The sequence below is a fragment of the Chenopodium album genome, chromosome 20, assembly GCF_948465745.1.
Source record: "Chenopodium album chromosome 20, dcCheAlbu1.1, whole genome shotgun sequence".
NCBI lineage: Eukaryota > Viridiplantae > Streptophyta > Magnoliopsida > Caryophyllales > Amaranthaceae > Chenopodium > Chenopodium album.
The window spans coordinates 4,747,800-4,762,398 of NC_137853.1; the positions used below are offsets into that span (position 1 = coordinate 4,747,800).

General features: G+C 36.5%; 4 protein-coding genes across 4 annotated transcripts; 3 read left to right on the top strand and 1 right to left on the bottom strand.

The window, feature by feature from the left end:
• Positions 1-831: 831 nt before the first annotated feature.
• LOC145598989 (uncharacterized) lies at positions 832-3,802 on the top strand. The gene is made up of 6 exons (XM_081655402.1): positions 832-986; positions 1,070-1,300; positions 1,403-1,482; positions 2,594-2,669; positions 3,003-3,125; positions 3,293-3,802. Exons 1-6 carry the CDS (start codon positions 873-875, stop codon positions 3,437-3,439), a joined length of 771 nt encoding a protein of 256 aa, XP_081511528.1. The 5' UTR covers positions 832-872; the 3' UTR covers positions 3,440-3,802.
• Positions 3,803-4,079: 277 nt separating this feature from the next.
• LOC145598454 (uncharacterized) lies at positions 4,080-5,525 on the bottom strand. Its single transcript, XM_081654809.1, has 3 exons — positions 5,034-5,525; positions 4,520-4,847; positions 4,080-4,434 (listed from the first exon to the last, which is right to left on the bottom strand). Exons 1-3 carry the CDS (start codon positions 5,436-5,438, stop codon positions 4,253-4,255), a joined length of 915 nt encoding a protein of 304 aa, XP_081510935.1. The 5' UTR covers positions 5,439-5,525; the 3' UTR covers positions 4,080-4,252.
• Positions 5,526-10,272: 4,747 nt separating this feature from the next.
• On the top strand, positions 10,273-11,609 carry LOC145598388 (uncharacterized). The gene has a single exon (XM_081654732.1). It carries the CDS (start codon positions 10,356-10,358, stop codon positions 11,460-11,462), a length of 1,107 nt encoding a protein of 368 aa, XP_081510858.1. The 5' UTR covers positions 10,273-10,355; the 3' UTR covers positions 11,463-11,609.
• A 145-nt stretch (positions 11,610-11,754) lies between these two features.
• On the top strand, positions 11,755-13,173 carry LOC145598389 (uncharacterized). The gene has a single exon (XM_081654733.1). The coding sequence runs from the start codon at positions 12,017-12,019 to the stop codon at positions 12,914-12,916; it is 900 nt and encodes a 299-aa protein (XP_081510859.1). The 5' UTR covers positions 11,755-12,016; the 3' UTR covers positions 12,917-13,173.
• The last annotated feature ends 1,426 nt before the right edge of the window (positions 13,174-14,599 follow it).

Here is a 14,599-nt window from a genome sequence, read left to right on the forward strand (position 1 = left end):
TGGTAGGGGATACATCCTAGGGTTCTTTAATGTTGTTTGAAACCATATGTAGTACAGTTTTAGACATTCGGTTACATAATGGCTTGGGGTAGCTTTAACTTAATGAAAGTAGGCGTGAGTATAACTTGATAAATTAAAAAAATAAAGGCAAATTGAACAATTTTAACCACCTAAATGACCTTATAGGTTCTCGTGGGGTCCATGAGAACTGAGAAGTGTCTCATTCTCTTTCCTTTTCGAGCTTGGAAAAATCGAAAGTTAACCAAAACTAACGAGTATAATCCACACATTCGAGCCAATTCCAAAAGAAAATTCTAAAGTTAAAGTGAATATAGAGATTGTTCACCGAGATCATGAAAATTTATTTGGAACCACAACATGTCGATCAATACATGTATAAATTCCCGAGAACAAACTATCTTTTCTTATAATTTTTTAACACCCATCTATCTCACATTTTATTAAATTCAAGTCAATTAATCAGTTACTCCGTAAAATATAGCAATAAAAAGTTGGTCAAAATTTGAGTAGCGCTAAAGTTAAAATGTAAGGCATGTTCACTTTAGCTTAATTCAGTTTAGTTTAGTTCAATTCAGCTCCATCAGTTCAATTCAATTCAGCTCCATCAGTTCAGCTCAATTCAATTTAGCTCTAATCAGTTCAATTCAGTTCCTAATTTGCTTTTCTCTTAAAATACTCAGTTCAGTTCAGCTCCAATCAATTCAGTTCAATTCAGCTCAATTCAGTTCAGTAATGTGAATAGCCCGTATTAAAAATAAAAATTAAGAAATCATATTTCCGGCAACCGTCGAAAATGAAATATGAATTCGGAACCCTCCTGAGCATCCTAGGTAGCTCCAAACTCCAAACAAATGATCTCTCTCATCCTCACTCTCTCTCCTCCTTCTTCACTTTCTCCCTCCTCTCCCTTTCTTCCTCCTTCCTCTCTTCCTAAACTCAACAATGGCGGAATTATGCTCAATCAGGTATTTATCTCTTCAATCTCCATTAACACTTTTTACAGAAATATCACCAACTTTTAAAATGGAATTTCTGAATTTTCTTGCAGAAGAAGAAGAAGAATCAGCTATTGCAGCTGAGAAGAAGAGGAATATGTAGGGCTGAACTGCAGCAAGACGCGCCTTTTGCAATTGCTATCGGCGCGTGTGTGTTGAATTCATTGCTGTTTTCTGACACCGCCGTTTCTTCGCCGGAGGATGAAGACGCCGCCGTCAGCTCCACCGATGCTAGGTTTACTGTTATGACTATCATTGGTTTCATCCCTTACTTCAATTGGTTGGTAAGCTCTTACTTTTCTAGGATTTTTGTGTAATTTTCTGCAAATTTTGGGAGCTTTATTGTTCATTCTAATGGCTGATAATGTGAAATTGAATGTTAATAGAGTTGGATTTTTGCGTTGATGGATACCGGAAAGCGGCGCTATGCTGTTTATGCACTTGTATATTTAGCCCCTTACTTCAGGTTTGTTTCCTCACTTGGTATTTGAATTAGTGCAGCTCCTTCGCTTTTTAATTGCTTGTTCCGAATTTAGTTGTCATGTTACTAGTTCATACTTCGTATAACACTATTTGTCAACGACTCAATGTGTTGATCTTGGATGGAGGGATTAATAAAAGTATTGGATATTTCATATTTTATATTTGGCTTGGCTTTAAGTCATCACTTTCCCAGCATTTTTATGAGCTTATTGTGTTATTGCTATGTTAACTTTGTAAGAAATGGTTATTTCATCATAGTTTTCTAGTGTATTACTAATGTGTAGTAGTAGCAATGGTGTTAAACTATATTTGTTGGTCAGTTGACTTAGAACCTCATTAAGAGTAATACACCCGCTTATAACTATGTTCTCCAAGCTTACATGCACTAGCCCCTCTGAAATTTTGCTCTGAAAACAATAGGTTAAAGGAATACTCTGGTGCAATTTTCTTAAACCGACCTCTTGCTCTATGTATGAGTTGAGGTTATATTGGCCTATGTTCATCAAGAACAAGTGATGAAAAATTGCGAATGTTCTAATTTGTTAATTACTTCGTAGTTTGTAGCCGATGTAAATATATACTTCAAATTGGGATCTATATATCGCTATACACTTAACTTCTGCTGTTTTGGATCTGTTGCAAACTTGGAATTGTGTCTCACAAGTGTCCAGACTCCAGAATTTGTGCTATAGAACCTCTGTGCTGTCATGCTATTAATGGACTATCTAGAATCATTGACTAATATACTGCTGATTGCATTCAGCATTGTTTGGTAATTTTGGATTCATGGTGATCCAAAAGGAAAATCTCAAGGATTTATTGTGATTTCTCTAATATAATTAGACTGATTTATTGTGATCTCTCTGTCAATCGAGTTGACTGATTCTAATCTTTTGAGGACCAAATATCACAATATACTTGTAGTAAATATTGTGGCCATGATTGTTTATGCATTTCCTTATATTCTAGACCTTGATTGTAAATATAAATAAACTGTTAGCTTTGTAGCATTTGTTGTATTTGATACTTCTTACATTCTTACAAACATAAGGGCATGTGTTCTGTACATAAATTTTCTCTTTGCTACTTAACAGGACCAACCTCTCACTATCTCCAGAGGAGAGTTGGCTGCCAATTGCAAGCATTGTTCTCTGTGTTATCCATATACAGGTATTTTGTGACTGTATAAGTGTAGTTAGTAACAGTCGCTTTCTACTGTTGACCTATATCAACAATTCTCGCATATCCGTTTTATGCTTAGGAAGTCAGAATCCACAATAACATCACCCTTCCACAGCCCTTCCACTCTTTCCATTTTGCATAGTTCTGTTTTGTAATTTATATTTTCTGAATTCATTGCTGGTATATTGAGTGGGTACAGGAGTGTGCCCATATTGTAGTCACTTACGTTGAGTAAGAATATTTTGGTTATTGCATTACTAGCATGGTGTTAATTAATTTTTAAATTTCTTTACTTAATGTACCAATGTCTCCATTTCACAGTTAGAAGCAAGTATCAGAAGTGGTGATCTTGATGGTTTCAACTTCTTTAATGAGGCAGTAAGGCGTAGTGGTTTGGCCAAGAAACATGGTCATACTAAGCATCCAGAAGAAATGCAAGAGGAGGTAGCTACTGATATTCTCACTCTCTCCAACCCTGAAGCTCTATTAATGGTGTTACTTTTATATTATATTGGGTGTCTCCAAAGCGATTTCTTATAATTCTTTTTTTTTTTTTGAAACCATTTCTTATAATTCTTAATGGTTATTCTTATTTCTGACAATTATGTCAGGCAAGAAGACAAGGAAACATGAAGTTACCATTAGGTCAGCAATCTAGGGATGAGATTAGAAAATGGAGAGTCACTAGAAAGCCTTCCCAAGATATCGAACATGTGGGTGATGATGCTGGTGATCAAGATGATAGAATGCAACACTAAGAAAAAATGGATGATAAGGGATAACACACGGACTTCTTCCATAAATAAAATATGAGCAGGTTGCCTGAAGACTGGCCGACTGGTTAGGTGCAAGCTCATGTAAATCAAGACATACGATTAAGAGAGTAGGTTGCCGATATTGAGTAGTGATAGCAGGCATTTCCTTTGTGTGCAGGCATCTTCTGAGAAATATGTGGATGCTATTTACTTGAATTTTTAATTCACATTTCTGTAGGAATACAAGTATTTTTCATGAATATGGCTCATAGTTTCTTCCTGTGATAGTTTTCTGCTGTCATATCATTGTATCAATAAAATGTTTACTGAAATATTAATTTGGTCCTTGCTTTCTGGGCTTTGACATGATCTTGTGTTGTTTAGTTTTTACAGTAAATAACAATTTCATCATAGCAGATAAAAGTCAGTCTAAAAAAAAGGGCCTTTGTTATTGCAGGACCTAAAGATGGATTATGCAGGTGCAAGCAACTTAAATTGCTTTTTGCTGTGCTTGTGGAAAATGATTAGATTCCAAACTTCCAAAGCATAATAATAACTGGCTGCTGTCAAATAATATTGACAACATCCATCTGCTGTCTGGCTTCTGTGCAACAACACAAATGCAGACAAATTCAGAATTCGAAATTTCTTTTGTCATTTATGATTTCTGCTCCTATACTACAAGTATTAATGGTTTAGACATTAATAATCAAATATTCTCAAATGCTGAAGATTTAACAGCCTCTGAAAAACAATGTGCTGTTGCGGGTGACATGAAGTATAACAATGTCAAGTCATTTGATTTGTTCCTCAGACCTAATCTTTCTCAAGAGGAAATGGACTTACAAACCTGGATTTAAAGCAGAAATCCAAGCTAACAGCAGCAAAAGTGAAAATAAACAGATCCTGGAACACCAAGAACGCGCCATCCACAGCATGTGATAGGAAACTTGCCGAGTTGAACTCTAAAGGGGATCCTCCACTCAATGTAGCAAGACCTGGCATAAGAGGAACAAAGTTCTGAGAATTCCTTGAAAATCTTATCATCCACATTAGTAATTACAAAACATGTCAATTAAGTACCTTTGACAACGGCGAAAGCTCCAGCTGCTCCGGTTTTAAGATGAGTATCATCAATATCTCTTCTCACTGCATACCGGAAAGTGACACCAAACAATGCACAACTAGCAAAGGTGACTCCTAATTGAAGCAACAACTGAGGACTGTCTGTCACCCTTGAGAGATAAATTGGGACAGCAGCAAGGGTTCCAACCAAGGCACATACTGCAGCTGCTTTCACTGATTCTAACCTCTCCTCATTTCGGGTGATCTCACCCTTCTCCCCCAAAGCTCGTTCCGCTTCTTCAACCATTGCTTTTGCTTCTAATACCTCCTTCTGACACTCTGCAATCTTAAAACAGTTACACTGTCACAAAAGAGTACAGCACAATTTCGGCAGCAGAAATATCAGGTTCATAACAGTTATATTAATTCATTTATATTCATATTCATATTCATATTGACAGATTCTTTGATTTTCAAATAATGAATAATCAATCCAATGCAGCAGTAAATTGTAAATAAAAAAGAGTGAGACCTCAGCTGCTCGAGTTTCGAGTTGATCAATATATTTCCTCATTTGTTGAGCTTCAAGTTCTTGCCTTTGAATATCAGCAAGTTCTTTCCTAGCAAGCTGTACTCTTTCAGTAGCCTTATTAAGTTTATCCAACATTTCCTTGTTCTCTTCTTTATCAAGCAATTCTTCAACTCTTTTGTCCACTATATTAGATAAGGCATTCTTCAAGCTGCCGCCGCCATCCTCCTGGTTTCCCGGAGTGGAGCTACATTTAACCACCGTAATCTTTGACTTAAATGGCGTAACGCCACCGGTAAATTGTCTGCTAAAGCTTAGATAGCTCGGTATGATTCGCCGGAAATTATGAAATGAAGTTTTAGAAAGAGAGAGACTGAGCTTTGGGTCTAGAGTACCTGGCAAAGCCATCCCGCTTTTCTTTGATTTTTGACGCCAAACGAGCGGAAACTTATCTTGTGTGGATTGAATGATTGATTAATTGTTTCTCCAATTTGTTTCCAGCGTTTGGGTTTCAAAAGAACATGTGGTGATTGTGGTATACTTTATTATCTACAACTAGCCTTCTAGCCGTGCAATGCACAGGTTATTCATATAAAATTGTACTAAGAGATAAGTGAGGAAATATCAGTAAGTCATTATAGAATATAATATGTAATCGGAATCATGATTAAAGAATCGGAAACGAGGCTTAAATAGAAGGTGGAAGGGCTAAAATTAAAGAGAGATTAGGAAAAAGTTGAATTAAGGGGGAGAGATGAAAATGAAAAGATGAAGTGTGTATGAAAGATGAAGTACTCCCTCCGTTTTTTTTATATGCATCACTTGGTGATGCGCGGAGTTTTAGGAGGGTACTACGAAATACTTCCTCCGTTTTCTTTTACTTGCAACACACCTTTTAAGCACGCAGTTTTAGGAGATGATTAGTGAGGGTAAATGAGCGATTTTATCAATATAATTTTTACATGAAAATTAGAATAGGGTTAAGTATCATTTGTAAAAATTATAATGAAAAATTTGTCCGTTTACATTACATAAACCCGACCTCAAAACACGTGCCACAAGGCTGTGTTGCAAGTAAAAGAAAACGGAGGAAGTATAATATTGTGAGTGGATGAATAATATATTATAGTATAAGTAAGATGGGGACCATGAAAGAGAAAGAATGTGAGGGAAAGTAGATATTTATATTATATAAGTGGGGACCATAAAGGAGAGTGAAATGATAAAATAATTTAAGTAGGGTTTAAAGGAAGAGAGAGAATTGATAAAATAAAGTATAAAGTTTCCAAATAAGGAAGTGATGCATTTAAAAAAAAAACACTCATAAAAGGGAAGTGATGCATTTAAAAAAAAAAACACCCATAAAAGGAAAGTGATGCATATAAAAAAACGGAGGGAGTATAAGTTTAAGGAAAGAATTAAAAAGAAGACATGGTGTATGCATTTAAAAGAAATGGTGTAAAAAAAAAAAATTAATAGTGTAAGATGACATGTGGCACTATGGTTAGAGAAGTGTAATAGAATGGATAGGGACATGTGTCTTTCTTAGTTTCTTGGTTATAATTTTTAAATACTAAAGTATAGAAGTATAGATATAGATATAGATAATAGCTACATATATATATATATATATATATATATATATATATATATATATATATATATATATATATATATATATATATATATATATATATATATATATATATATATATATATATATATATATTTTATAGAGAAAAACATGCCTACATATACATAACCCTTTTATTTCTTTTTCTCTTTTTTAACACAATTACATAACCATTTTTAAAATAATAAAATAAAAATAAAATGGACTGCTAACCATCTAGAACTAATCCTCGAATCCGGATTAGCCCACAGGGTGAACCGAGTAGAACACCAAAAAAAAAAAGGTCACATTTCATTCCTATATTGAATTTCATATTTTTACTCCATTCATTTACTTAATTTTACTTCCTTAGTTTCAAAAGTATTCTCAATTTTCATTTTGTGGGTTTCAAAATGATCTTTCAACTTTCTAATTTCTATTTTAATTTTTAACTTCTCATCATTTTCCTATTAGCTCATCTTGTGTGCGGCTGACCTCACCGTGTAGCCGCTTGTAAAATAACAAAGTACTTCAACACTTAAAGTCATTGATCGAGTAATCCTTGTAACGTTGACCAAGTAACCTTTATAACACTGACAGAATAACCTCTGTAACACTAACAAAGTAACCCCTGACTCATCCAACACATTCAGTTCATTTTTTGAAAAATATCAAAAATTGATCCGAAATCATGTATTATAGCATTCAATTTTGGACAATTTTCCACTTATTTTGACCCGGAAATAAAAATTTCCGAGATGCTTACCATGGACCCTAATACTCCGCGGGAGCCTATTTAGTTGGGTGCAACCATCCAATATGCCTTTAAACAGTCAATTTACCCGTTCGTAACTTGCACCGATTTCGTGACCTCAAGCCTACCACGGACTTTTATGACAACATATAATGGTCATATATAGTTCCAAATGGCATTATATGACCCTAAGATATATCCCCTAAGGTTTCAAGTCTTTTCGTCGCCGGGCCTGGTAACCTAAAAAATTCCTCAAAAAGCGTGAATTATAGCCTTCAGTTATGAAATTTTTTGACCTTTTTTCGCCCGGAAATAAAAATTGTCGATATGTTTACCACGGCCTTAATACCCTCCGGGAGTCCAATTAGGTGGGTAGAACCATCCAATTTGCCTTAAAACGATCAATTTATCCGTTCGAAACTTGCACTGATTTCGTGAACTCAAGCTTACAACAGAACATTTTTGACAGCATATAATGCTCATATATGGTTCCAAACCTCATTATATGACCCTAAGATGTATCCTCTAGGGTCTCAAGGCTTTTCGCCACCGGGCCCCGTAACCTCCAAAAACGTGGATTATAGCCTTCAATTTTGGAATTTTTTGACCTATTTCGCCCGGAAATAAAAATTGCCGAGATGTTTACCATGGTCCCTAATACCCTCCGGGAGTTCAATTGGGTGGGTGGAAGCATCCAATTCGCTTGAAAACGGTCAATTTACTCGTTTTCATACACGCCTCTTGTATTGGCTATAAGCTTTCATGGGCCTGTACGTAGCCGGATAATGGTCATACATGGGTCAAAAGTCCTTATATGACCCCGAGATGCATCCCATAATGTTCTGTGACATTCCGACACCGGGTCCTGACACCTCCTAAATCGCTCCGATCTCGTGTATTATAGCCTTCATATTTTGCTTTCGTATATCATTTTTTCACCCGTTGAGATTATGCATCCAAGTACTTCCAAGGATTTCCAAAGGGCTTTGGGAGTCATAAATAGTGGCCAAAAATCAGTATGCCTTGTCCTTAGGTGCCTTGTGCACATGTATGTCTTGTGCACATGTTACACAGCCCCTTGTACCATCCAACATCCCAACACCTAGGCTTTGTCACTTGTCTTAATCTCGTACTTAGCATTTTTTAGCATACGAGATGCATCGCTAACCTCGTTTTTCAAAATATAGGTGTTTTTAGGGAGGGGGGGGGGGGGACGAATCAAAGTGACATAGGGCTGAATCTCAGTGTATCGTGGCAACAAGGCCACTCTGCTACTTACAATATCCCGTCGCGTATTTAAGTCACTTGCAAAGGATTCAACCCGCCACTCGGTAGAAATTGTACTTCAAGGCGGCTCTCACGGCTCATCCACCGCACGAGCTTAGCTTACAACACGTGCCTTTGGGGGCCTAAACACCTACTGTAGGACGACAATTGGGCAGCGAGCGCATACGTCGCTTTTGGCCCGAATTATGACTTAGAGGCGTTCAGTCATAATCCAACACACGGTAGCTTCGCGCTATTGGCTTTTCAACCAGCAAGCGCAATGACCAATTGTGTGAATCAACGATTCCTCTCGTACTAGGTTGAATTACCATTGTGACACTGTCATCAGTAGGGTAAAACTAATCTGTCTCACGACGGTCTAAACCTATCTCATGTTCCCTATTGGTGGGTGAACAATCCAACACTTGGTGACTTCTGCTTCACAATGATAGGAAGAACCAACATCAAAGGAACATCGATCACGTGACCCCTAAAATACTAACAAAATAAACCTCATTATGACTGGCCACATAATGTGAGATCAATAACTAATACTTCCTCCGTTCTATTAATATTGCAACAAGGAGGAAATTACGCATTCCAAAACACATTTTATATGCTAAATATCTATAATTATATAAGAGTAAAAATTATAAAAAGTTGATATTGTGAAAGTATTTTATGATACGAATCCAATAAGATCCGACATGACTATATTTTGCTTAACGTATAAATCTATATTATATGGTCAAACAAGAGTGATGAATAGTGCAAAAAGTCCATTGTTGCAATATTAATAGAACGGAGGAAGTATATGAGTGGGATCAATCATTATTCATCAATTTATAGATACGAATTATGATTTATTTATACTCATGTGAAATAATAACCCTAAATGCAATAATTTAGGCTTATAAATCACAATTAGGCTCCTTGTCTCAAACTTGCAATCAATGAGAAACAAGAGCATTGCCATTAAATTAATCATCTAAAAATTATACTTCCTCCGTTCTTTTTTACTTGACTCGCTTTAACTTTTATACTATTCACCACTCATCCTTTGACCATTTTTTGTAAATAATACTCCCTCCGTTTTTAAATACTTGCTCCATTTCTCCATGCGCGGAGTTTTAAGCGAAATTAGAGGAAGTATTGAAATATGGAGGTAGTGGGGTTGGTGGAAGAATAAAAAACTGTAAAAAGCAAAAGTAGTGGAGAAATTGGAGGAGAGAATATGAAATTAGTAAAATATGATATTTGTTGGATCCACTAGATGAGAGAAATGAGTTAAATATTGTAAAAGCTTTCCAAATAAGGAAACAGAGCAAGTATTTAAAAACGACCGAAAAAGAAAAGTGGAGCAAAAATTTAAAAACAGAGGGAGTATGTAAGGAAAAATACGTTCATGTGGAATCTTTTTAAATTCGTCTTAGTACTATCATAATATATAAAATTTTACATCAGCAAACGAGTAAAAAAGAACGGAGGAAGAACGGAATTTAGTGAAATTAATTTAATCAAATTCTATTCTTAAAGACAAACTTAGTTTTCTCCTTTCAAGGCGATTTTAAGGGGAAAAAAAAGGTTAGCTTTTCCAATCTGACTCACTAATTTATTCATACTCACACAGTCACACGGTCACACTTGACTTCACACAGCACAGTGAGTGGTCAGTGAGCTCCTCTCTGAAACAATGTCAACCATCATTTCCCCCAATTCCTCTCTCCTAATTCTCAACCCTTCTTCCAAATCCAAATCCCAACCCCAATTCCAAATTTTCTCTTTCAACAATCCCTCCAATTTCTCCCCTTCAATCACATCCCAAAATCATCCCCAATTCACCCCAATTCCAAAAACCCTAACCCTAACTAACCCCTCAAAACCCCGAATCTCCGCCATCTCCGCCACCGCAAACGACGCCGCTAAACCTACCGAAACCCTAAAAACCCGCCTCAAAAATGGCGAAACCCTTTACGGTCTCTTCCTCTGCTCCTTCTCCCCCACCCTCGCCGAAATCGCAGGCCTCGCCGGCTACGACTTCGTCGTCGTCGACATGGAACACGGCTACGGCGGCATCCCAGAAGCCCTAACTTGTCTCCGCTCCCTCGCCGCCACTGGAACTCCGGCGATTCTCCGGTTACCGGAATCCACCGCAGCATGGGCCAAAAAGGCCCTCGATTTGGGCCCTCAAGGGATCATGTTCCCAATGATTGAATCCCCAAAAGAGGCCCAAAAGGCCGTTTCATACTGCCGTTACCCGCCCAATGGAGTCCGTGGGGCGGCCCATTCGATTGTCCGGGCTTCCGGGTACGGAATCGACGCGGGGTATTTAGGTAATTGTGAAGATGAGTTGCTGATCATGTGCCAGGTGGAATGCGAAGATGCGATTGAGAAAATCGAGAAGATCGCAGCCGTTGAAGGGGTGGATTGCGTTCAGATGGGACCGTTGGATTTGAGTGCGAGTATGGGGTATTTGTGGGACCCGGGGAATAAGAAGGTGAGGGAGAAGTTGAGGAAAGCTGAGAAGGAAGTGTTGGAGGGTAAAATGGGAAAAGAGAAAAATGGTGGTGGTGGTGCCTACTTGGCGGGGTTTGCAATGCCGCATGATAGTCCAGAGCAGTTGAAGTCACGTGGATATCACATGGTGTCTGGTGCGGTGGATATACTGTTGTTTAGGAAAGCGGCGGTTGAAGATGTTAGGAAGTTTAAATTGAGTTTGGAGATTGGTGATGGTTCGTCCGATGTTGATGATCCAACGGCTGAGGGTGTTGATGCTGATGATAAGTATTGGAGTGAGTGATCTTAGTTTAATAATATTGTGTTATTTTTTCATATGATTGTTATTTAGCCTGTCATTGTTTTAGATTAGTGGAGTATTTAGCTTTAGCATAATTGAACAAGTTGTTAGTAATTGGAACATGTCAAAATAAAGTTCGATTTTTTGGGATACTCTTTTTGTCTCTATTTGTTAAGTATGGTTTAATTTATATCCGTAATATGCATAGTGACAATTTTAAGCCTTTTTTGATGAAACAATGTAATTTGAGACGGGTCATCATGATTCCAAATAATAAACATTAATTTCATCGTTGTTCAGGCACCTTTACAATACTTTGTTAAGTTTAGCTACGTTTTGATCTTGATGGATTGTTTTAGAGTGAAAAGGTTGTTAGCAAGTAGTGTCATGTCTTACATATTGTCCAACACGAAATGTGTCATCTTGATAGCAAATGAAAACAACATTTTCCTAATTACTACCACCACGTTGTGCCTAAACCATATTTTTCTTGTAGTTGCATATGACAAGCATTTTGCGGAGTGCTTACCTGTTACCTCAATTTTTACAATAACATAATGCATGCTTTAAAATTAACATCACTTTCAAACTCCTTGAGTGATATTAGTAGGATTACCACCAGAATTCTGTCCACAAAACAACTTGTAGTAAGAATGGCTACTTCAGTTTCTCCATCAATTCCCTCCCTCAAATCGCGTCTTAGAAACGGGGATTGCCTGTATGGTATCTTCTTTGACAGCTTCTCTCCTACTATTGCTCAAATTTCTGGCCATGCCGGTTATGATTTCGTTGTCATTGACATGGAACACGGCTATGGTGGGATATCGGAGGCTCTCTCCTGCCTGAACGCCCTTGCAGCTTCTCAAACTCCAGCTATCCTCAGATTGCCTGAGTGCTCTGCCATGTGGGCTAAGAAGGCTCTTGATTTGGGTCCTCAAGGACTCATGTTCCCCATGATTCACACCCCTGAGTTGGCCAAAGAGGCCGTCTCTTACTGTCGCTATCCACGGGCTGGTATTCGTGGGGTGGCACATCCCATCACTCGAGCTTCCAAGTATGGTCTTGACCCAACATACCTGGACTGGTGCGAAGAGGAGCTGCTCATCATGTGCCAGGTTGAGTCAGAGGAGGCTGTGCAAAAAATCCAGGAGATCATGGCTATCGACGGGCTGGATTGCATTATGCTTGGGCCAACTGATCTGAGTGCTAACTTGGGTTACATTCGAGACCCTGGTAACGAAAATGCTGTGAAGATGGTCCAGACAGTGGAGGATGCAGTGTTAAGCATGAAGCCTAAGGGTGACAAAAGGGTTTATCTAGCTGGGTTTGCTATGCCGCATGATGAACCTAGTGAGCTCAAGAAGCGTGGGTATCATATGGTTTGTGGCGCGGTTGATATTGTACTCTATAGGGATGCTGCTGTAAATGATGTCCTTAAGTTCAAAACTGCAGTCTAGGTGGATACTAATCCGAGTATCTACTGTAATAGCTAATGCTCAAGTGTTGTGGGTTTAGTGGTCAACCTGCTTGTATGCTTTGGTGAACCAATTTTCAGTTTTTACTTTTGTACATAATTAGTTTTAAAAATTTTGTTTAAAGTGCAAAAAAGTCCTAAATGTGAATGCCTAAAAGGTATACTGGCAACTGGCACATCAAGCAGGATCAATAAATAGCACTGCGTCGGTGTACAGTATACTAAATTATTGAATAAATATCTCCCATAACTCGTGCAAAGATGACAATATTACTGTTAAAAATTAAAATTAAGAGAAAAGGATCTTTAAGCAATGTACTTTGGTATACACGCTTTTAATTGGAAATTCAATTACGCGGTGGAAGACACCACCAACTAATAACAAATTAGGAAATTTTAATTTAGTTTCTTCCCCTTTTAGTACCAACTAGGTTAAATCCCGTGCCACGCACGGTAATTTTTAATACTTAATACTTATCATTAGTTTAACACTATTATTTAATTATAAAAATTTATACCTAATTGCAAAATAGGATGAAAGTTCTTTAGTTACAAAAAATATTTATCACACTAAAGAAAACAGAGAGAATAATATATGCACGACTAATAAAAATAACTATGAATTTCATTATAAAGTTATAGATAGCAAACTATTATATTGTATAAAAAAAAATATATATATCTTTGTTTGAATGTGTACAAATGGAATATACTTATCAAATAGGAAATGTAATATTATTGTATTTTGTATTAAAAACTTCTCTAAAAAGCTTTGACCAAAAAAATAAAATAAAAAAAAAAAAAAACTTTTGGAGGGAAAATTTTTAACCAGGAGATGACATGTGTCATTCCTGGTTTCGCCTTTAGTATAAAGTTATAGTAAAAATAACTATGAATTTCATTATAAAGTTATAGATAGCAAACTATTATATTGTATAAAAAAAAATATATATATCTTTGTTTGAATGTGTACAAATGGAATATACTTATCAAATAGGAAATGTAATATTATTGTATTTTGTATTAAAAACTTCTCTAAAAAGCTTTGACCAAAAAAATAAAATAAAAAAAAAAAAAACTTTTGGAGGGAAAATTTTTAACCAGGAGATGACATGTGTCATTCCTGGTTTCGCCTTTAGTATAAAGTTATAGATAGATTTAGTGAGTTTGATACATTCATTATTAGGGGATAATCGTGGGTGTTTATCATACCAAAGCTAGTATGCCTTAGTTCCGTTATTGAAAGTTTCATTTGGCCTTTATGAACCATAACCATATTGTTAATCTTATACAAATATTTATTAATTTTTACTGTATTATTATAAATAAGTTATCCACCAAAAAAAATGAATGCAGGTAAAAATAAGTGAAAAAGAGGCAGAAATTATTTTAAGTTTTTTAATTGAAACAAAATTATACAATATATGTTATTTTAGTTCTCAATATTTGAGTAGGAATTTAAGTAAGCTTTCAAACTAAGGGCATGTTCTCATTGACTGACTGAACTGAACTGAAATGAATATTTTATAAGAGAAGGAAATTAGGAGCTGAACTGAATTTCAACGTATGAGAACAAGCCCTAAAATTAATAATTTTTAGTAGTAGCATTTTTTTAGGGAATCGAGTACTGTGCTTTGGTAAACACGCTTATTATTGCAAATCAAGC

Excerpts from the sequence above, each read along its gene's own strand:
- LOC145598989 (XM_081655402.1), top strand. The coding sequence starts at position 873 with ATGATCTCTCTCATCCTCACTCTCTCTCCTCCTTCTTCACTTTCTCCC. Across the intron at positions 987-1,069 it reads GCGGAATTATGCTCAATCAG|AAGAAGAAGAAGAATCAGCT; the intron begins GTATTTATCTCT and ends ATTTTCTTGCAG. Across the intron at positions 1,483-2,593 it reads TATTTAGCCCCTTACTTCAG|GACCAACCTCTCACTATCTC; the intron begins GTTTGTTTCCTC and ends GCTACTTAACAG.
- LOC145598454 (XM_081654809.1), bottom strand. The coding sequence starts at position 5,438 with ATGGCTTTGCCAGGTACTCTAGACCCAAAGCTCAGTCTCTCTCTTTCT. Across the intron at positions 4,848-5,033 it reads TCGAAACTCGAGCAGCTGAG|ATTGCAGAGTGTCAGAAGGA; the intron begins GTCTCACTCTTT and ends AACTGTTTTAAG. Across the intron at positions 4,435-4,519 it reads AGCTTTCGCCGTTGTCAAAG|GTCTTGCTACATTGAGTGGA; the intron begins GTACTTAATTGA and ends CTCTTATGCCAG.
- LOC145598388 (XM_081654732.1), top strand. The coding sequence starts at position 10,356 with ATGTCAACCATCATTTCCCCCAATTCCTCTCTCCTAATTCTCAACCCT.
- LOC145598389 (XM_081654733.1), top strand. The coding sequence starts at position 12,017 with ATGCATGCTTTAAAATTAACATCACTTTCAAACTCCTTGAGTGATATT.